Here is a 23,644-nt window from a genome sequence, read left to right on the forward strand (position 1 = left end):
CCAGGAAATTTACTAAGCATCTTAGTAAGGTGTTGGGCCACCACAAGCCACAATAACTGCTTCAATGTACCTTGGTATAGATTCTATAAGTCTGTGGAACTGTACAGGATTGACAACCATCCACAAATAGCCTATAGATGTTCCAACTGGTTGAGATATGGTGACTGTGAGTGCTATAGAATAGTATAGATTATTAATATCTTTTTCATACTCATTGTTTTCATTTCATGCTCTCTGTAGATGGGAGCATTGACAGATACCCCTCCCATCGGTATAGAAATATTTCACCTTAGTATAAAAGTGATGAGCCAGAGTCTGATTCTTTGTTTTGATTTGCAGTACCCTTCCCTCTAAAAGGACAGGTGACTCCTAACCATATAGATCCGCCGTAGTGAAGGTGTATTGAGAATGACTTCTCGCAAATTGAGTGTATCCCAGGGGCATAACAGTGGTGGCCCAGTTAACCTCTATAGTGAACACCCTCTATACCATGACGTCTGTGACTGTGTGGGTAAAATTGTATATCATATATCTGTGTGTGTGTGTGTGTGTGTGTGTGTGTGTGTGTGTGTCTGTACAGACCACTTCCACCATTACAGTATACCTTGAAGCATTGCTGCAGGCAGATTGGAGGGGACATTTTTGCAACTGCTCACACTGAAATAAAAAAAGAACGAATTCACAAATTAATATTTACCACAGAAAACAGTGATTTTCAGCACCTTGGCTCTACTCATGCCCTTCCCCCGCGGCCACAGGTCACGGACTATCGTCTCGCCGTCGCCAAGCGCTTTAGTCGAGTGGAGGACAAACACATTCAGTACTCGTTCCGCCCTCCCTCCTCGGCTTTTCTCTTCTCCGGCCTTGCGTCATTGTTTTGAATGGAGCTCCCTTTCAGCCTTCCATTACAGTGTGTTGGGAGGGAAACTGACACTGAGATGCGGCGTTATTTTCTTTCCGCACCCGTATTCCTGAAAGTGCCGCCCACTGCGCTACGATTGGCTAGTAGTCCACGTTTACAGTCCGTGGACAGCGTGTGGATACGAAGCTCTAGCCAATAGCAGTGCTCGGAGCGGATACTACCATCCAATCCTAGCGCGGTAAGCAAGGCTTGTCGGAATACGGGTGGACAGACCGCAAAGCCCGCGAAGGCGTGTGCGCTCTCAGCCAATGAGGGCGCGTATCTATGTGCCGCGCGAGCGCACATGTTTACAGGCAGCATACCGCCGGCAAGAGGCTCCGGCTCGCGCAGCGGCCGGTACGGATCGGAGCGGTTTTTTCTCTCCCGCGTCGGGCAGATTTGGCTTTTGGGTGATATATTTTGAGCTTTACACGACGGCCGACGTCAAATAGACTCATTGGTGGTGTTGTAAAAGTTAAATTCACGAGGTAAACCGTCGTTTCTAAGACTAGTCTGCGCATTTTTATCGTACAAATGACCCCATCCCACTCGGTCCGAAGCCGCCGTGCCGTTCCGTGTTTTCCGCCGCGCTCGCAAGCCTGAAGGGGAACGGCGAGGAAAACAAACAGGGTCGGAAAAAGAAAGATAACGGTTGCCGGTGGTCGAGGTAATTGAGCCAAACGTGTCGTAACAGGTTTGTTAAATACTGTATGCCGTTCCCCCTGTGGTCGCCTCCGCTCAACGAAAGGAGCGGTCCAGCGGCTAGCTAACGTCAACATGATCCCATCGACCCGTGCTCGCTCCGCGCTCAGATCGCAGCTGCGGCTTTCATCGTCCTGACTTCGACATTCCGGGGTTTTCCTTCCTTCCTTCCCTCCTTCATTCATTCGTTCACTTTCACATTTATTTACTTGACGCGCATTCATGCACCCATCACCGCGTCCGTGAGCCATGCACGCCAGGCGCCTCGTCAAGCGCTCCGTCGTAGGTAGTCGCGTGTACGCACCGGCTCCAGCCGGCCACGCGGCGCCGCTCGCCGGGGTAGTGCAGGCCGTCAAGCAGGAGAGCAGGGACGCCTCGAGCGGCCACCGGTGCAGCGTGTATACCGTGCTGATGCAGGACGGCACCGTGAGGGAGTACTCGGAGGAGGACATCGCGCTCGGCTCCGCTCAGATGGCCGCCAAGGGACCGCTGAAGTCCAGCCTGAAGGTGCGTGGTGGCCGGTTCATGTCTGCATTTGTTTTTCCCTGCATCATTTCCCTCTCCTGTCATGTGTGCATCGGTCACTGCCACCACTGCACCCAACCTGAACAACAGCGAGAGCAGTGTTTACGGTGCATGGAGCAGAGCACGCTCATAATGCGTTATGAATGCGTGGGATAGAGTGTGCTGCAATGCTCAGTGTGATCACGGGCTCCGTGCTGTTAGTGTTGGATGCTCATTGGGTGGGTGACCGTTATGAACGAGCACGCTCTGCAGCATTCTGGCCAGTCTAGTATCTGTGTTGGTTCATAACAACCTTCATCCTCTCCGTCCTTCTCTCTCCCAAGCCGGCTGTTGATGCTTTTCTGTATTGCACAACGCTGCTGTGAGCTCATGCAGCACTGGGGTTTAAGTCGTTGCAATTACATCAGCTTTAATTTGTCGACGGTTTGTATTAAAACAAATATGCTATGCATTACAAAACTGCAGTGTGTTGTGATTTTCACAGTTAACAGCGTAGGATGAGACTTAATCTGAAACTGACGATGGCTGAACAAAGACTTTTAATGACCTAATTGGTTTCAGTGTAAAGTTGCAGCATGCTGTTCTGCAAATATCAGAACAAAGATGCTCAGCAAGGAAGTCTCTGTAAAAAAAACAGCATCACATCATCAAGCCTGTGTTTATTTGCAGGGCCAACAATGGTTTCAGGATTGCAAAAAATAAATAAATAAATAAATAAATATATATATGTATATATATATATATATATATATATATATATATATATATATATATATATATACACACACACACACACACACATGTGTGTGTGTATATATATCAATAAAATAATAAAAATAAACGTTTGGCGGAGCTGCATGTTCTGTGTTTTCTGTGTTTTTTCCATGCAGTGCTCAAGCATGCTGCCAAAGTTTGACCTTAAATAAATGTGTTTCAGTCCATATATCTGTGCTCCTCTGCACAACAGAAGATATTTACACTGTAGTCACCATTTAATAATTAAGCACTTCCTTGAAATAGGAGAAGAGAAGCACTGCCTTATTCAGGCTTGCCTTCTTGTCCTGTAGTTGAAAACCAAAAAGTTGCACTGCAAGAAGTGTACAAAGGGAGGAGGTGGTAGAGGATGTGATTCTCAGGTGGGGCAAAGCATCCCTGAGCAGCTGCCGTGGTGAGCTGGTGAAATGAAGTCCTTCAAATGGACATGCACACTGAATCTGTGGTCCTGGCAAAGAGCCTGGAATCCTAAATGAGCCCCTTTCAGCTTAGGGGAATGCCACTTGTTGACTTGTTTTGTGGGGAGGGGCTTTACATTGAGTGTCGATAGATGTGAGCCCTGAAGACAAAGGCAGGCTTTTTCCCCCCTTTCGTTTCTGTTTCCGTTGTTTAATTCAATAATGAGTTTAAGTGTTTCTTTATGCTGGTGGTACTAACAGTCTGTAGTTCTGCCATGGTATTGCCAAAACAGTCGTAAGTAGGACTGCATGACATTGGAGGGGAAAAAAGTATATTGCTAAAAAAAAATTTTCATAATGTATATATTGAGATATTTAAAAATACATTATTTATATATTATATGATAATTACTCTGTGTATATAGTGTTGGAGTAAAATACACAACATTGGGTATATATAATCTGAGAAAATAAGAAAAGTGTGTATTTTCATTTGGAGGCAAGCCTCAAAAAAGTACACAAAAAAAATTGATATTGCAAGTCCTGCGATGTCTGTGCTGAAACAATGTATGTTGTAGTCTTAGTCCTGAATTACAGGCCAGATTTTTCTGTAGTTATAACATTCACATGTATGGCAGTTTGCTGATGCACTTATCCACAGTGATTTACATTTGAATCAGTTTTAGCAGGTAGGTGAATGTAGTCTCAGTCTGTCACTGCAACACTACACCAACTTTACTTATGACTTTCATGGTCACAAAAGAGGATTCTAGATCAGCTCTCCTACGTTTGAAGTAGGGCTCATCTTAGATTTGGCCAAAATAGATGAGTGATCTTAATAAATAACAAATACAAGCAAGCAGTAGATGTTCTCCTGGTGTTTACCAGGATTACTGAAGTGTCTTTATAGACATAACTCCTCAGTAAACCTGGGTAAAGACTGGGTATTTTATGACTGGACCAGAGAAATAAGCATGTAATTACTAGTCTAAGGTGCTACTTCAAATGAGGTCAAATTAGCAGCAGAGCATCAGAGCTATCACTGACCAGTGTTAAATGTGTTCCCAGTGGTCTCCAATTTGAAGCACCCTGCAATAGCCCTGCATGTGAACTGCTTGCTGTACAGTAATCCAGTGTAAGTAGTGCACTAGCTGGGGGGTGTTTTTCTTTTGTTTAATCTAATAGAATAATGGATCACTGATCTGTATGCACCATACATTCAAATCCAATTCATTCTGTTCAAAATATGCTTAATTGATTAAAACCTTCAAATTGTGTCGGTAAACAAAATTGTCAGATGTGCACATTGGATTATGAATTGATTGACACAATTAAATTATGAGCCATGGGCTTATTTGATCATTTTTGAGTGTGCTTCTTATTGGGTTCCTCACTGTAGTTGTTTTAAACACTAGCCGAAAGGAGGGAAGTGTTTTAGTCTGCCAGTCAAAGTGTGTGTGTGTGTGTGTGTGTGTGTGTGTGTGTGTGTGTGTGTGTGTGTGAGAAAGAAAGAGAGACAAAGAGAGAGCTCACTAGAGAGAAACTAATGCATTCATTTTAAATGTGAACTTTTGAACTGTACTTTTCAGTTCATAGCATCACAGCCAGTTTTGAGAAAACTTAATAAAACTTATGCTCAGGAAAAATGATCCGAACCTGCTCTTCTTTTATGTCTTCATGAAATATTTAACTTAATATACGTACTCTCTGGAAGCTAATTGGTTTATTTTAGTTAAACATATGAACAACCAGAATAATGTCTCTAATGGCAACACGCTTGCTCTAACTGCATAGCTTGAGGTCTATATTTAGTATTGCTTTTCATTTGGGTAAAGAGGTTTTCAGTATATTTTGTATAGAGCAATCATGTCTTTACATTTCCGTCATAATAGTGTTGCTTTTTCTCTAGTCAAGCTCATCATGTTTAATGAAAGATAAAGACCTAAATGGTGTGTTTGGTGCTGCAAATGGATGCAGAGTTATGCATCTCTTTAGTATGGTTGTACCCTGTGTGTCCAATGTGCTTAGTCAGTGTAGTAGAAAAGAGCAGGAGTGTAGGAGGAAAGTCAAGGCTCATCTGTGCATAAGCATGGCCACCAGTGTTTTTTTGTGCAATGGGAGAATCAGCAGTGAAAAAGGATTGGATTTTTCTTTGTCAACAGTGCAGACATCTGCTCACATCCTCAACCCTAAACAAAAAGGTCTGCCAACTGGGGAAAGAAACATCTCCATCCATTTTGTAGCTCCACCGTGAGCTTTGAAGCAAGTATTAAACAATAACAGCCTGATAGCAAAGCATGTGTTGCCGTGTGTCTCTGTAGTCTCTCATTTGTGTTTGTAGGAGTACTTGCCAGAAAGGTAAACAAGAATACAGTGCCAGTCCCTGCATTCAGGGGTGAAAGTGTTTATAGAGGAAGGAAAAAATAAATTGTTGCATGGGAAGACGGAAGATGTTTTCCTCCACTCAGCGGGCCGCATCTGTGTTTTCCTTTAGCAGAGCTCCTGTAACGGCAGTCAGCGGGACGGGCCAGCGCAGGGCCAGAATGCTGGAATGCAGAAGGGCGAGGTTGCATCTCTCAGCCCAGAGGGGGCGGAGGATCCTCGGGTGGTGGAGCATAAACGGACAGGCCGGGCACTGGACCAGGAGAAGGACCACACCCGCTCCGTCTCCCTTCTGGAGCAGAAACGCAAAGTGGTCTCTTCCAGCATTGATGTGCCCCATGCCAGGTAGGATTGCACTGCAGAAGCAGCGCCCCTCACTGGTAGAAATTGAAAGTAAAGCTGATGCATGTAAATGGACGTATTGTTATTTTTCTCCATTTTTCAACTGTGTATACCTAGATTTATAAGGATACACTTTCTTATCACTACAAATTTTTCACATCATATCTTGAACTGAAGTCATTCACAGCATGCATATTTGGTTGGAAGATTAGTTTAGGTGAAGCTTCCGGTTCATAATTACATGAGTACATGGGTACATTTTGTTTTTTTGGGATAGTGATGTCTCTTCTATCACTCCCATAATGATTAATTTTTTCTTTCAGAAAAGTTTGAACTAGGCTTTTAAAATGGCATGTTGTTGTCATGAATGCCATAATAAGGAAAATATCTGATATTTACATATTATTTTAGTATTATGATGAGTATTTTAGTACCTAAAAGAATATCCACCAAGTAGGCACTACTGTGTCAGAAATATTTCTTTTTCTATTTTTCTATTTTACAACAATATTATTTGGGAGTAAAATCACTACTAGTTAAAAATCTTGAAAAAATTAACAAAGAAATATCAGGGTTGACCCAGTTACAGAAGGTTATGCGTAAGGCATAGGTCTGCATCAGGTTTTAGTTGTGGTCTGTGGGGTGCACCATGAGTGCAGTGAAAGTGTTATGTGACTCTTCAAAGGTTTAATGGTCCACATTTACGCTGTTTATGTCCTTCACTTCGGCAAACTTTTATAACAAGAGGTTTGTCACACATTTAACATTCCTCACATTTGTATAAACCTCCAATTGATATGACAATTGGTGGATATTCAAATTCTTTAATAGTTCACTATTTTATTTTGATATTCTGTGATCTTTTGGTAAGAGAAATAGACTATTGGTCTCATATCTTTGTCAGTCGACTCCAGCACTGATTGAATATCTGTTTGTTGTTTAAAACAACAAGTAAACACACAGTTCACTTTCTGCCTTGGGTTCGCTATCTGCTATAGGCGCACTGGTTCTGTGTTCTGTACTGTGTTTGCATCAAGTGTTCCTCTGTGTTTGCTTTTTAAATGTATCCGGTAGATACATAATCTTCCCAGTTTTCACTCTACTGAGAAACTAGAATTTACCAGTGAGGAGCTGAATTTGTTTAGACAGCAGAATTGTCTAAAATATGTGTACAGAAGCTGTTGTAGTCTTTCAGACATGGTTTTGGATGAATTACAGCACCATATCCCAACTGTAATTTCCCACATGGGTTATTGTGGCTTTCGTCTGGCAGGAAGCATCAGACAAACACAGATTGAGTAATTGTACTGTGGTGTGTTTTTCTTGTGTTTCTTTTTCAAATTTCTTTCAGTTCTTGCAGAGGTAGAACTACTAGAGGCCACAGTAATATTGTCAGGCTTCCAAAACCCTAAGCATAGTTTTATATATATATTTATGTTTGTAAATATGTTTGCATGGGCAATGATCAATATGTGGGAAAGCCTTTGTGGTTCTAGAGTCTTGTGTGAAGTAACACAACTTGAATTAATGAATGGTGACAGTCCCACAACGAATGTAAAGATTAGATTTAGCTTCTAGTTCGTCTTGTCTGATTCTAAGCAGTAATCCCAAGGGTGGATGACACTATCATTAATCTGAAACTGTGATCCGTTGTTTTGAAACCACAGTGTCTGCCTTATTGGAGAAAGGATAGAAATTACAATGTTGGTTGGCTGAGAACCTGGAAGAATATTACCGCGAGGAATTTAGGCACACTTTGCCCTCTCAGATTGTGATTAAAAAGAATAGACCACACACCCTTGAGCTTAGGGATGCATTGCAGACAGCAGTTACCTAGATACTGAAGCATTTTAAACTCAGTGGGTTACAGTGTGTAGCCACTCGAGGTGTGTTCAATTACCGTAAAATGGAAAAGAATGTGTGCCAGTGGAGGGCTGAAGTCCTGCAGAAATGGGAAGAGGTGGGGATGCACCTATCACTCACTTGTCAGCTGTTTTGGTTCTCATTACTGAGCCGAATAGCTTTAGTCATCATATTTGTTTGCACTAATTCAGCATAAGCATTCTGACAGCCTTTACAAAAAGAAATCAATACACTGTGATGACTGACCTATTTTCCATTTGACTGCCCTCCCTATAGAGGCATAAAAAAAGATTATTTTTAATTGCTGTGTCTTAGAATATGGTCACAGTTGAGGTTTACTGTTCCTGTGTGCAAGAGTGCAGTGTTGATCTGCCCAAGGCAGTCCACATCTGCAGATACCTTTGTCCTGGAACAGATGTGGGCCTTTTCTATTCTTTTTATGCCTATGTATTTTCCCAAAAGCAGGAAATGGCCAATTGTAACAAGAGCCAGCAATCTGACTTGTGCCTTTGCTGCTCTAAAAAATTGACAAATAGCCTTTAGACAACTAATTGCAACGTGAGGAAGTGAGGCATGGTTTAGGGGAAGTACCAAAAATGCTCTGCTTGTTATTGAGAAGTAAGAACAACAGCAGGCTCTCTGCAAGTTCAAGGCCCCATTAAATGTCTTTAGTTTTTCAGCTGTGCAGACATGGATCACACATTTCACTTTATTTACAAATTGGTCTGACCCACTGAATGTGTTCTTTTGTGTTTTTATTTAAGTTAGGTTCAGGTTAGGTTAACTTAAAACTTGAACTGGCACACCATCATCAGTAATTGCTTGGCACTGTATCAAAGCATGGTCACATTATCAGATACTGGATAGGGAGCTTCCCCCCCTCCCCCAAAAAACTCTTATTGAGCTTAGCAGCACCGTAGTGAGCTCAGGAAATGAATGGAACCAAAACACCAGGTTTCATACAACCTTTCAGACAAGCATATGGCCTTTAATAATGGTGATGACTTTATTCCTCTCTTTTCTTTTACAGGTTTCTCCCTTTTCCTTTTCTTTTTTCTCTCTCTTCTGGCACAATAGTGGGCATACAGTGTTAAAGCAGAGTGTGAATTGGACAGTGAAAGGGGAGGCTCCGATTGAACAGTGTGGTTTCTTAGAAGAGCAGCTCAGTGTCTGCCAAAGAAAATAATTTCCCTCCGAAATGGGACTGTGCTTGGAGCACAACTTTAAGGACCATGTGATTAGCATCTGAAAAGCCATCTTTTTCAAAAGCCTGCCGTTCTCAGATGCTGGACACGTTCCAGCTCACTCACAGTAAACTTTTCTCAGCAGCCCACAAGTCTCGGGCCTTTTATCAGATTGGACAAAATGTTTTTTTTTTGTTTTTTTTTTTTGTTTGTTTTTTTACTTCACTGAATCACACCATAATTGAAATATTTTTGAAATTCATATCAGATTGGCTCAACAAGAAGCAAGCTGCTAAAAATACATACAGATTACAATTTGGACAATAAACTTGAATGTAAGGATTGTGTTTGATTAATCTCCCTGTGGTTGACTGAGAATTTTTCATAATTTCATATTTAGAGAGATCAGTGCTCCCCTCCATGCACATAGAGCATGTGCTGCATGTTGTTAAACATTGTCAGTTTATAGTCTAGATTTCTTCCTCTGAGATGGAGTAATGCTGCTCTATTACTAAAACCAAACTGAGAAATTTTGTAGCCAGTGTTATGATTGTAATATGTTAAATGTATAATTACAAATTATTGCATTAAATAGAAAATACCATTTAAAATACTCTTAATAAAAAAGGAAACTTTGCCAAGCTTACTGCTTTGAAACAATTGCACTTAAAAAATATATTTTTACATTCTTACATTCCTACATTTTTAAGGTAAAAAAAAATATATATTTGGATATGTTAAGTAGTCTCACCTTGCTTGTATGGAAAAAGTCACAGCACAGATAGAGCATTGGTTAAGAGCAAAGGAAAGCTGGCATGATGTCTAGCTGCTGGAGTGTGTCCCATTAAAACAGAACCTATATAACATTCTCATTGATTCTAATTATACCCATCAATTTTGACAGTATAGTTGGAAACACAAATTATTGAGCTCTGTCAAGTTGACAGCCTTTATTAATTAAAATGGAAATGTACTAATTAAGTTCCCTGTGCGTGACTGTCGTAATTGTTCTAAGTTTAATTTGGGTGGCTCTTATCAATTTTGATCATAGTATTGCAGGATGAGATAGAGACAGTGAGAAATGCAGAGGCACGGTATAGGCCCTTTGGAATGCCTCTTATCTTACACAGGTCAGCATCAATGACGTTATGAACATTAGATTAAGTACACAGTTCACATTTTACCAGAACAGTGTTATGTTATGTACAAAGAGTCCAAACACACAAATAGCAGCACACTGGTTTAAGTACCACACCTCCTCCAGGCAGCCATGTAGCCATTTTCATCATCGTGAAAACGAAAGGATGTAAACACTTTACTTTTTCACTTACATATACATTTTTCACTGTATATTTGCAATGGAGTGCAAAGCCTTTGTTTAATTAGGATCATGAAGCTAGTTGGTTAGTGTGATCATAATCATATTTAGAGAGATCAGTGCTCCACTCCATGCACACAGAGCATACGCTGCATGTTGTCTAGATTTCTTCCTCTGAGATGGAGTAATGCTGCTCCATTATTAAAACCAGTATATTTAAAAACATATTTTAAACACCTCCACTGGCATTACCACTTTCTGGAGGCTTATAGCATAACTTGCTCATGTCAAGGTTACTATCCTTGAGCACACGCCTAAAACAACTGCTCTAAACAACTGTCTGCTAGAATGCCATTAAATGTAGCATAGCATTCAGCAGTAACCACTCAACATTTTTGTTTCTACTTTTGCCCCCTCTATTTCTAGCTTGTGTTGCGTAACCATGCAGATGTGTTTCCTGCACAAATCTGAAATGTTTATAATGGAAGCTGCTTATCTTGTGTGTCGAAATACCATTTCTCACTTGCTTGGGGTCAAGATCCTCAAATATGTTTTTATGCCAATTTTGTTTATATGCCAAATTTGCTCAGTTATGTTTTTCTGGATGAAGTCTTTAGAACGTCTAGAACTTTTCAAAACATTTATTTCTTACAAGTTTTAGTTTGTATAAATATTTAAAGGCATAACAAATAGACTGAACCTACAAATCACTGCAGAGTATTCGAATTAAATTACATTGTTATCAGTGAATCAGCTCTGTAGGCTGATGCAAGTGTTTACTCAACTTTGCTCGACAACTGGACAACTGCTCATTTATTGTTTCTTCATCCTGCTTTTGTTGGAGTAACTGTCTCTAATGTGCAGGAAATGCTTTCTATTAGATGTTGAAGCATTGCTGTGGTGCCATTAGGCTTCTGTATTCTGTTAGCAATATTTCTCCACTACCCAAGACAAACTCTGTGTGTGTGTGTGCATTTGGATTGTAACCTGAGATGGTTACAAGTAGCTGAAATCATTCATACGAAAGGGTGTCCACAAACATTTGGAATCGCTGTGTATGTGAGAGAGAGATAAAGGGTCAGTAAGAGTGGTATTGAATGAATAGATGTACACACCACCGAATGTTGCCATGATGCCTGATGTTTCCAGTGTTAGCAGTGACTAGCATAGGTTACATGCATTGTTCTCTGTGGAGTACAATGCCTTTGTTTAACTTCCTATTATTTATCCATTTTACTGACGCAAGGAACACAGAAATCAGGTAACAGGGGAGATCAGCTTTAGATAATGCAGAGTTCAGTTTATTCAACCTATCACACACAGTGCTGCATTACTGAAACAGGACTGCTTCTGCCCACTATTTTAAATAAACATACATTCATGACCTCTGAAAAGCTTGTTGTTTATTACAACACTTCTATTGAAAGGATCCATGTAGAAATGGTGTATGAAGTAGGCTTGGTTATGTGTTATGTGTTTGTCTTGGGCCCAGATAGTGACCTTTGCATATATGTGTACAGTTAAATGGTAGTTATAAGTCCCCACTCCTGGTGTTTGTAACCAGCTCTGACTGTCCTTACACAGTTGGACTGCAGATCTCCTCCAAGAGCCAGGGAATGGGAATGCAGAGGCTAAAGGCTCATTTAGGCACGAGTCAAAATGCTTTACTATCCCCGCTGAGCAGCTTGTATTCTCACACTTCTGCTGATCCTCTCGTTTATTTATTTATTTATTTATTTTATTTTTTTACCTCTGAACAGCTTCAGAGAGGAAATGCTCAGTGTGGTGGAGCTTCTATTCTGCAGGCTGTTTCTTTGGTGGTGACAGCTGGTACAGTCTCCCCTCTACCCCCCTTTAGGGGACGTATGGGACACCTTGTGTTTTTCTTCTCCACAGAATGTGTAGTCTTCTTAGAGCCGCCTGTAGCTGTAGCTCCTCACTGAAGTAAACAATGGAGCAGTCACGTGAGAGGAGCAACAGCAGCAGCAGCAGCAGCAGCATTTGTGTTTGGGGGGGGTGGCTCTCATACACACGCTGAACTTTGCTCTGCTTGGAAGGAGTGCACTGTGCACTCTGCCAGACCGCAGAATTGCCTCCTCTCTGTGTGGAGGGCAGTTGTGTGCCAGTTGATGGCGCATGTAACCAAAGGAGCAGTGAAAGAGGGTTAACAGTTTTGGCATTACCTCACAGCAAAATGTGACAAGAAACATGGCATCACTGACTGGCTCCACTCTCTTGTTTTGCCATTTTCCTTTCTTTTTAACCTATTCTTTTTATTTTGCTTGTCATGCATTCTGCTGTGACACTCTGGTGATTATGTGTCTGACAGCTGTGTTGACATCTCACTGTCACCTTTGTGTAGTTGTCTGTCTTTTTCTTCTCTGCACACACACACATACCATACCTAATTCTCTGTTTCTCTGTGTAGACCAGAAATCTTTTTTTACAGTTTTTTCTTGTTCACGTTCACACGCATTCATATTCTTCCTGTTCATATTCTGTACAACCCAAACACTGGGGTATTAATTCCTCTACTTTAGTTACAAATTAATTGCAGTGAGAAAGATGCCAGGTGCCAGGTGAGTGGTTATGCTGTGTTGAAAATGGGGCCAAACCCCTCAGAGACTGAGTGTCCGTCTCAGTGCCTCCCCCATGCAGGTCGATATCTGTCTCATAAAGGTGGGCAAGATGCTGTGGCCATCAAAACAACTCTTGTGCCGGCGCTTGGAGACAATGAAAGCTCCAGACCACCCCTCCCTCCCCCCCTCTCTCTCTCTGTCTCTCCCTTTCCCTACCTACTAACCTCTCTCTCTCTTTTCAGCTGGGTAGAGCCCCCTCGCTCCCCCTCCCGTCTCTCTTTTTCGCTCTTTCTCCCTCTCTCCCTTTGTCTCTCGGCTCACGTTTTTCTGCTCTGCAGGAGAGACGTTAGTCTTCCCCTGTGCAGAGCATTGTGCAGCGCCGCGTCTCCCACTCCCATTTACATAAGGATGCTGAGGAGGAACACAGCCTACTGGCTGCTCCTTGACCAGTGCATCTGCTACTGATTACCATCTGTGTAGACACACAAGCCATCAGTTGACGAGTTGTAGTTGTTGTTGTATGTCTGGTTGATTATGTGGTGCAATGGCTTTGTTTTGACTCATTCACTTTGACTCATTCAGACTCATTTACTTTCTTTTTGGTTAAGATGGCAGATCAAGTGATGTGAATGATGTAAATTACAGGGACTGTACTATTTATTGTTACCTATCATGAGCATAAGTGTGCTCTCTGTCTCACACATACAGTAATGTGGCATTCTCTTTCACATGGAACACATCAGGTCCAGCGAAACCTCAAGCAACTGCAGTAAATAGATCTCAGTGTTCTGCTGTTATTGCCTGTGCTTAGGCTTAGAGGGGGAGGAGTAGGTTCCTCTAACGATGGCAAATGAATCATATGTTGATGTCCACTGGATGGAAACAGAGTTGCTTTGTCGTTCTAATCACAAGCAACTCTTCACCACTAACGGTCCTCCTGCCATCTTTACTGTGCCCTGAAGGCCTCTTTGTGTAGGGTGTGTGAAGCATTAGGCCAGAGGAGCTCACCATAACATCCCTTGCACACGAAATAACCTGTTTGTGCTCTTATCTTGTAAGTAAATGTTCAAGGGACAGGAGCTTTGCCAGGATCTATGGCTTAGGGCGATGCAAATATGATGTTTTTTGATAGAAGCCGTAATGTCCCAGCTCTGTCTGTTGAAGGTCGAATATGTTTTATGAGGCTTTTTCTACCCCCCTAAACTGCAGTGGGGAGTGCACCTCCCGAGCTCTCTCCATCACAGAGATGACTCTCTTGGGGTTTTAAAGCAAGACTGTTGGGGGATGGGGGTCACATGCAGCTTGAAGGATGGTAAGGGTTTCAGAACCAACCTTTGGTGGCAGAGAGGTCAGGAGAACAGGTTTGGAGGATCCAATGAATGGATAGAGATAGAGGATTTTACCAGTCAGGCTGTGGAAATCAGGTCATGTCGTCTGCTGCACATGCTCACAACCATCACATAGTTTTTAAAAGAACCAAGCAACCGTCTGTTGTGAGTCCGGCAGGCAGCATAGAGCATAGAGTGTGCTTGGTGCAAAGATTCGGTGACCGCGATGGTGGGGGCACTGCGAGCGCTGGAGTAGTTGCTGTGGAGCTCATGATGACTCGTTCAGCTGTTGCCTTTGTTCACATCAGCGTCTTTCTCTCTCTCTCTGATTGCCTCTCTCTTTATTTCTGTTTCATCCTCAGGAGCAAAAGGGGTGGCAGTGTGAATTGCTTAACCTCTGTGTGTTCCCACTGCTCATTTAGCTGGACTGTAACGTTCATTGTCTCTGGCGCCATCGTAGAGGAACTGTCCTGTGCTGCGTTTAGAGCCCCCAGAGCCAGCTCTGTTTCTATAGTTCAGGTTCTTAGCCAAGTGCTGGTCATACCACACTCAGTTCAGCATGTGAAGGTGGTCTTGTATTGGCACAGTTCTGTTTGTTACTATTTCTTACACCTAGTAGTGGATCACACACATGATTAGCTTCCATGTTAGACGTCTGACGTGTAGATGTTTGATGTGTAATGGGCTCAAGGTATGTATGTGTTTATTCTATATATCTGTAGAACAGATCATTTACCTATGGAATAACTGGCTTCTTTTGAGCCAGTTTGCCACCAAGACCTTTTCTTTTGTTCTCTTTTAAACTGATCTCACTGTAGGAAATCTTGAGTTTGGTGTGGGGCTCTTGAAGCACAAGCATTCCCCGGACATCTGTTTTGTGCGGCTCTACAAACCTCCCTGATTCTGAGTACGCTTGGCTCCCTCACATCAAGAGAAAATGATCAGGAGTGTCACAACACATGAAGAGAATAAGGCAGAAAGCAAAAACAGCATGGGGTGGGGGCAAAGCTATAAATAGAGGACAGGCAGACAGCGTAAAGCCACGCTGTATTTTGACTGCCTGCAGATTAGAAAGTAAACAAGGGTATCAAATAGTAAAGCAAAATCATGGGATGACTTTGGCCCTCCCTTAGGCTACTAGGCAGCGTCCAGTTACATGGTATATATATATTAACTGGGGAGTTGCTCTGACATGGAGGCTGTCCTTGGCAGGACGCCAGCCACTGGGATCGCTGGGCTGCCTTGAGCCCTCCTGTAATGACCGACAGTAACCCCGGGGCCCCTGGCTCAGCGTGGGCTCGTGCAGCCTTTCTCCGTCAGCATGTGTGAGGGGGAAGCCTCCTGGGCCAGGCAACGGCCAGTTCAATATATGGAGGGAGGGGAGGGACGGAGAGCGCAAAGCGTGGCACCAAGAACAAAGAACAGGCATGTGTTCACACTCTCTGTATGGACATCCTAAAGAAGGCCTGCAGTAATCAGAGTTAAATGATAATCAATGCATTCATGTTTTTGTTTTTTTTTACCAGACCTGATAGAGGGGATGTTGAGACTGAGACTCCAGTTCTCTGATTTAATTATTCTTCCTCTGGAGCTATTTACTAGTCTAGATTTCAGCTGGCTTGGAATAATGTTACCTCACCACTTAGTAAGGAATGGCATTCATGTCTTCACAACATAAGAGTGGTGGCTTTCATCATCTGCTGCCCATTTAGATAAAGCACACACCAACACAATACCACAGAATAGTATTCTATTCCTCATAGTCAACTTAGAAGCACAGTAAACAGTATGTGGTTAATTTAAAATTAAATACTGTCCAGTAGGTCCTCCCATGGGACCTTCCAACAGACATCAGACATGCCCAACAAAGGGGATCCTTTAACTGGTCATGTAGAACCGCAACACGTGTATATTTGCTGTAAATTTCACAAGCTATATCTTCAGGCTGATTTGGTTGCTTGCTGGAGAAGTAGCCGTGCATATGGTCATGGGTGAAATATGGAGCCAAGCTGGGTATTATTAGCCTACTGTGAGGAAGCATTTCATTCCCCTGCTAGGACTTGATCTTCTAATCTAACACATGCATCCACATTAAAGAAGCAATATAATGTGACATTAATAAGTAAACAGAAGATCCCTCTCTATGCAATAATGTCCCTGATGCATTTTAAGCAGCACATCTGCTGCACTATGGTGGAGAAAACATCTTGCAAAAACGTATCTGGACACATTTGTGATGAAGGTTAAAAAGACCAAATACAGTATGCGTAAGTATTTATATTGATACTGACTTGTTCATTTCTGAGCTGACCAACCAGTCACCAACAAGCAATTAAAACATTTAAGAAAGGTAGTGCTCCATTGTTGGAGCGTCAGATGGAAAATAACTTATGAATTACTGGCAGAAAAGCCTGCTGTGCAACTTTTGTATTATTGAAAGCATGGTAGACTTTATAAGAAAAAGCAAAGTATCTATATTCACTTCTGTCACAGGGTTCTTTTTGTGTTTAGCATGCCAATGTGAAAGTGTTATAGTATTATATGATATTATTTTATATTATTACAATATATAGTATGATAGTTCCTCTAATCTTGAATGTTACTATATGTCACGTGCATTTGTATGTTGCTGTATTTCTGGGTCTGTGTATACATATCTACTTATCTGCCTATGTGTACCCATAAATTAATGCAAGGCTTGAGTCGATATTCAGCCTGTGATTAGTGTCTACCTGTCAGAAGTGATAGAGTATTGCATGTTTACCAGAAATTAACATTTATATCATTTTGTCCTTCATGCATATTTGCTCTGTGTAACATATAGGTATTTGAATGCGGATGGCTGTATCATTCATTACCTGTTAAAAGAGAGTAAAAGCACTTGAGGCGGGAGGCTGGAGGTGTCTGATTTATTATCCATTATTCAGAAGGAAATGAGCGTCATAGCCCAGTGACTGTAATAAACGATGGACTGCCCAGCCGAAGCTGCTTCAAAGCTTTCTGTTTTTGCTCTCTAGTGTAAACTGTGCAGGGGAGGAGAGGTGGGTGTGGGTATGTTGGTGTGGTTGGGTTTTTAGGGGATTTCCCGTATGCCTGTTGAATGGCTTTGTTATTTTTGTGTAGTGAGTGTTCAGTGATGCCAAGACCCACTCTAGACATGATTCTGAATGAAGCCCAAATGTAGTATGCTTTGGGAAGTTGGAAGAGGAATGTGGAATTTGTTTATAGAAACTGTAAATGATATGATGTAAATTTCGTCACAGAAGTCTGTGCACTGTAGTTCTTCCGGAATAGCTGTGGGAGTTGGAAGTTTAAATAAATGTGTTATTAGTAATATTTATACTATTTTATGTGCATGTATTTAAATGTTTGTGTGTGTGTATGTTTATTTGCTGTTATAAAGCTGTTTCCCAGAGTTTACGTTTAGCGTATCTTTAGGGATGAAGCAACAGGTGATGGGTGAATGATTCTGCAAAGAGGCCTATGGAGAAATGCAGAGCAAGGAACATAGTAACCCAACAATTATTGTTGTTGTTGTTGTTGTTGTTGTTGTTTCACCGAAAGTCAGTACATTGTTTGTAACTGAAGCCATTTCTCTCATGCTATGGCACTGTGGCTGTGGGCTTCTCAAAGGGACCTTTTTACAGACAAAAGCCCAGATGTCTGTGAAGGCAGCAGTGCCTGGTTACGGGGATTGCATTTCAGCAGCCTCCAGCACAGCCATTTGTCTTTAGAGTTTGGACAGGCACAAAAAGTTGACGCATCTGTCCAGCGATCTGCAGCAGATGTCAGCAGGCTGTCTCCCTCTGGCTGGTGGCCATCTCGCCCCTTTACCCCCACTCTACAAACCTCCCCAAATTTAACCTGTTGCAAATGCGTGTGGCCTTGGGCTGGATTACAGCACAGGCATACAATCTCAAGACAGGATAATTTATACTCAGGCTTAAATTTACTCCAGGGTTATTATTTTAGTTGTGATTTCAGTGCCTTTATTTGGAGCTTAATATAAGATGATACTAAAGTGTCAGCATTGTCTGCCTTGATAGGACATCTGACCTGAACTTTCAGTATGGGAGGAATCTATTACATGGTGCTGTTTTTGGACTTTACACTTGAGCGTTGCAGAGGTTTTGTTTATATTAGTAATCAAGTAACTATTAAAATAACTTGAACTGATCTGTAAGATACTATGCCTGGTCTTTAAAATCTAAAATGCTTTATTGAAAAAACAGGACGTTTTGGAAAAGAAAAAAAAAAACGTCCTTTTTTTAGCCAATACTGTCATGAACATTTCACAGCTAAAATCATCATAAGCATAGTATTAATAAGTACTAAGTACCAAGCATAGTAATAAGCATAGTTATTCTGCTGTGATGATGCTAATTTACATTAGAACCTCTATGGAAATATCAGAATAGCTACACATTCCATATACTTTAGAAATCACCCTGCTTTTCAGTTAGCAGCCATATCATGAATAAACACCAGTGACTCAGTTACAATAACAGTGTCTCCATCATGTGTGACAGGTAATGTGATATTGCGTAGGATTATTAACACCTTCTTTCCTTCTCCATACTAAATTTAATCTTGTTTACATTAGCCAACAATATTTTGTTTCAGAGTGGCAGCTGGGCGGCTTTTTAAGCCTCCTGTCTAATCTAACTTTTTTAAGTTACCATGTCACAAGTACAGGCCTGTGCCACTACTATAACTTGATGGGGTTCGCTAATGACATGTGATTTGGTACTTTAAATTACACTTTTGGAGAGTAGGAATATGACAGTTACTCAGATTCTAAAGTGAAATGTAGAAATGTACAATATTCCACTAGCATGAGGGTATTTAGGCTGTTAATTAGATGCTGCTCAGACACGTCTCTGTAGCATTATCTCAAGGCTGTGTTGTGCTGTACTGCCTCATTGTCTTTCCAAGGTGACCAGGAAGTAGCTGTGTGAGTAGGGTACTGTAAGGACATCATTTTTGTCACACAGGAGACATAAATTAGACTTGTTTCTAATGGAGGTTCAGGAACTTGTCTGCCAGTCTGGGGAATGAGTTGTGCGCTGCTGTTGGCAAGACTACTCAGGTGCTCCCATGAGGATCTGTGTTTGTGAGAGTTGGCAGGTGACGAGATTGATTACACTCGTCACACATCAGTGCATCCATTTTCCTTCCTTTGATAATAATAAAAAATTCACAAGTATGCAACTTTACGATGTCCTTCCCTGCATAAACAACAGCCACAACTATCTCAGGCTGTTAATTGTTGTTCTGTGTTTAGATTTTCACCTGAACTACCATACAGTCTGGAACATGTCAAGTTGGATAAAAAGTGATTTCCTCAAAGATATCCTAATTTGACATCGTAATAGGTTAAAGAAATGTTGTTTCTTTAAACTATCATGTAGTGATACATGGTGCAGTTAGGATTATGTTTTTATTTTAACAGGAAATCAGAGGAAGAGGTGGACATGGACAAAGTGACTGCTGCCATGGTGCTGACAAGCCTGTCGACTAGTCCTCTGGTGCGGAGTCCTCCGGTCAAAGTTAGCGGTAAGGGCACTGCACTGGTGTGAACTCTGCTCACGCGTTTAGTCTTCTCTAAAGAGCCGTCTCCTACAGTAGCAGCAGCGCGTGGTTTTTGCTCAGCAGTTTCCTGTTTTTTTGCGATCACGCTGCTTTGACACTGCTGTGCACTAAAGTTGATCCCCTGCATGATTTAAATGCTAGGGTTATGTTTTGGAAATTCACAAAGTTGAAGTCACATAATAGTAACTAGCCAAAAAAGAAATTACACAGGACTAGGAATTTAGCTTAAGGCTTAAGTCTGTTTGCAGATATGTGATATGTAATATTATACTCTGTTTCTAAACGTAGTGATGAATTTAAGCAATTACTTTTTTTTATCCTCTCCATATACACATTTATTAATTGCAGTAATTAAAGTATTTACTGTATAAATGCTGCATATACTGTACTTGTTAACATTCCAGACCTCTTCTGTCCTTTTTTCCAGAGGGTCTGAATGGCTCCTGGAAGGATGGTGGCTTTACCCCATCCAGTTACAGCAGCAGTGGCTACTGGAGTTGGAGTGCTCCAAGTGACCAGTCCAACCCTTCAACACCGTCCCCCCCACTGTCAGCCGACAGTTTCAAACCATTCCGCATGCCCAGCCTCAATGGGCCTCCAGACGATGCTCTGGATGAGCAGGACGGGAGTAGCCTGCTGTTTGATGAGCCCATTCCCCGCAAACGCAAGGTGAGCCAGTGTCTTAGTCCTCACTCCGTAGACTAAGAGAAATAACACTTTGCATGAGAATAAACAGCACAGAGGTGGCCAGTCATTCTACTGCCTGTAACCTGAATATCATTTGGAAACATTGAAATGCTATCCATTTAGAAGCAGTCACCTCTCCTATTGTGTTTATGTTATGAAGTATTTCTTTGTATGTGTGTGTGTTTGTGTTTCCTCTTTGTGTAAGATGGTCCCTATTATCTGCGTTCACTGTGTAAAAAATGATTCCTTCTGTCTTATAAATGTTAATGTAGACAAGGTGGTGGTGGAAAGTGTTGAAGTCACAGTGCCACATCTTGTGTTTGCTGACTTCTAATACCATTGTTGTCTGGACTTTGCTCATTATGTGAGTGGTTCAGGGGCTGAAGCTGAATGATTTGGGATGTAGTGCAAAGTGACAGGCTGCTCCCACACATATGGAGATATTTTCTAAGATAGCTTGGTGGAAAAGTCGCTCACTCGTCCTTTTCCTGTGCTCTCGTCTCCTTTATCTCCCTGTTTGGCACACTGACAACATGCTGATCCCAGTTTCTGTCATTCTTCCCTCATTTATGGGAATGAATGCAGCTGTTATCTCCAGTATTGTCCCCCCTACCTTATCTTGGTGCAGGATTCCACCACAGCAGCAGTGCTGGTGTTTGTCATCTCCTTGCCGCCATTATCCCTGCACCTACAGTCATCTGTCCTGCTTAATTACAGTGGAGCCACAGATACAAGTGCCTGGCCTTAAAATAAATGATTTTAATACCTTCCCTGGAAAACATTAAAAAGCAGTTGGACTTTCATCCGGATCAATAAAATATCCAGTGTCAGTGAAAGAACATCAGCATGACATAATTCTGAATTAATGCTGATCTAAAAAAAGTAATAAAGAAAGTGAGCGTAAGGTTAAATAAGATGGAAGCAGAGGAAAGTAATCATGAAAACACTATATACAATAAGTCCCTTGGTGGATTTGTGGCTAAATCTGTACAAATGTGGGAGAGTTTGTACAGATTTAGCATCTACTTAGGCCACAAACAAGTCAAGCCCTGTGGTTGTTCATGGTAGCAACTGCTAATGCTAATGGTAATTGCTTTCACCTATTACTCTTACCAGGCTTATGCTGTGCTGGTTTGTGAGAGTTTTTGGCTGGTAATTAGATGCTGATTGCTGGCTGTGAGTGCAGTGTCCAGGGACAGGAAACAAGAAAAGACACGCTTTGTGTGCCAGACTAGAGTAACAACCTTCTCTTGGAAATTAAAATTAGTTCATTGACAAGGTAAACAGGCAACTGCATGACACCCATCATAATAGCATATGGCCAGTGACTGAGGCACTTAGACACTTTGTCCTGGCTTTCAACTTGAAAACAATTGCTGTGTGAAAACAATTGCTCTTTCAAAGAGAATGCTGTAATTAAACTGGACAGTGAAAAATTGTGAAAATGTGAAAAATGGCACAGCCCAAGAAAGACGTCTGTATAGTGTCACTCTCACTAGCCGCCAATTACCAGGCTCTCTGGATTCAGACAAGGAGCAGTCTGCGGGTGTCTGCCGCTCTCTCTAACCTCTGGATGGCTAATGGAGGAAGAGTGAGATAAAGCAGCCCTTTCTTCTCAGCCCTCCATGTCAGGTCTTTGTTAATCTGTGAGTGTGGAGGAGAGGACCTCTGTAACAGAAAGATGGATTAGTGGACTCACTGTGCGCCTTTGTCTCAAACAGAACTCCATGAAGGTGATGTTCAAGTGTCTGTGGAAGAACTGCGGCAAGGTGCTGAGCACGGCAGCGGGAATCCAGAGGCACATTCGAACCGTACATCTCGGGTAAGACATGCAGACAGATAGACTAGCATTAGTACCTCCTCAGTTTAACACATGAATATAGCCATGCTGTTACTTGTCATGCACATTTGTCTGAAAGAGTGAAAGCATAACAGCACTTCAGCTTTCAGTAGATCTATTATGCTAACTGTCACTTAAAGCAGCACCACACAGAGGCACACACATAGTGTTAGAACTGACAGACATTACACTTGTGACAGAGGGAGGTTTGAGACGGGGCTAATATTAATATTAATGGCTATATTTGGGAAAATCCAAAACTCAGTGCCAGCAGTTCAGGGACAATGCTATAATTTACTGTGCTGAATATATTTTCTTCAAAGTTTAATGAAATGCACCATAAACATATTCACAGCTTTTTGATTGTATTTGCATGCAGTTTAATATGGGCTCAATGGTAGACGCTCGTTAAACTGACAGTAATTACCATATAATTAATGAGGAAAATGCCGTTCTGGTCATAAACGTAATTAGAAAAGTGCAGCCAAAGAATTATCGTTCTAATGAGATGATGTTATAACTTCCCTTCATTCTTCTCCTCAGTCGCAACTGTGACTCTGAGTGCAGTGATGGTGAGGAAGACTTCTACTACACCGAGATTAAGCTAAACACAGACTCCGTGGCTGATGGACTGAGCAGCCTGTCCCCAGTGTCACCCTCCGTGTTGTCTCCTTTGCCGGCCACAGAACAGAAACGGAACGACACCTCCAACAACATCAATGGGGCCAAGAGTGAGAACAGCAGCTCCACTCCTCTTAGTCGCTCTGCCCCTAGCGCACTTTACCTAGTGCACGCTGACCACGCCTACCAGGTATGGCCCACAAATTTGCACCCAGTCATGTCAGGCACACTTAATTAAAACAAAACAACTAGTTGAGAACAGCTAAATGGTAGCCCCAGGACTGCATTTTTGAAAACGGCAGGAATGCAGCTTTGAATGTAAAAACTAGTAGCAGTGCCATAAAGAATAAAGAAATTTAGAAAGTTGTTTTATTGGTTGTAAAGAAAGAAAAAATGATTAAGAGTCATCGTTGAATTTTGTACTTGGCAAATGAGTCATATGTTATGCTCATCTCTTTTTGTTCCTAATAGGCAGGGTGTACACTACACCATTAACATACAGTATATTACACACAAAAAAATGGTTAAATGGCAACTTTACTGGAGAAGGAAAACCCCTTGTTAGCTTTTAGTTAAAGTCAATGTGAAAATTTGATTCCAAAATGAAC

General features: G+C 41.8%; 1 protein-coding gene across 3 annotated transcripts in view; it reads left to right on the forward strand.

Moving 5' to 3' along the window:
- The first annotated feature begins 1,147 nt into the window (after positions 1-1,147).
- Positions 1,148-23,644, forward strand: part of znf704 (zinc finger protein 704) — a 33,564-nt gene continuing 11,067 nt past the window's right edge. For 2 of the 3 annotated variants that reach the window (XM_072676004.1, XM_072676006.1), the window contains exons 1-6: positions 1,148-2,110; positions 5,795-6,027; positions 19,749-19,852; positions 20,316-20,557; positions 22,297-22,397; positions 22,959-23,226. In XM_072676004.1, coding sequence (XP_072532105.1) covers positions 1,853-2,110; positions 5,795-6,027; positions 19,749-19,852; positions 20,316-20,557; positions 22,297-22,397; positions 22,959-23,226 — 1,206 coding nt within the window. In that variant the 5' untranslated portion in view covers positions 1,148-1,852. The remainder of the gene's footprint in view (positions 2,111-5,794; positions 6,028-19,748; positions 19,853-20,315; positions 20,558-22,296; positions 22,398-22,958; positions 23,227-23,644) is intronic. The other variant, XM_072676005.1, reaches the window with a different exon arrangement.

This window comes from Salminus brasiliensis, chromosome 3, assembly GCF_030463535.1.
Source record: "Salminus brasiliensis chromosome 3, fSalBra1.hap2, whole genome shotgun sequence".
NCBI lineage: Eukaryota > Metazoa > Chordata > Actinopteri > Characiformes > Bryconidae > Salminus > Salminus brasiliensis.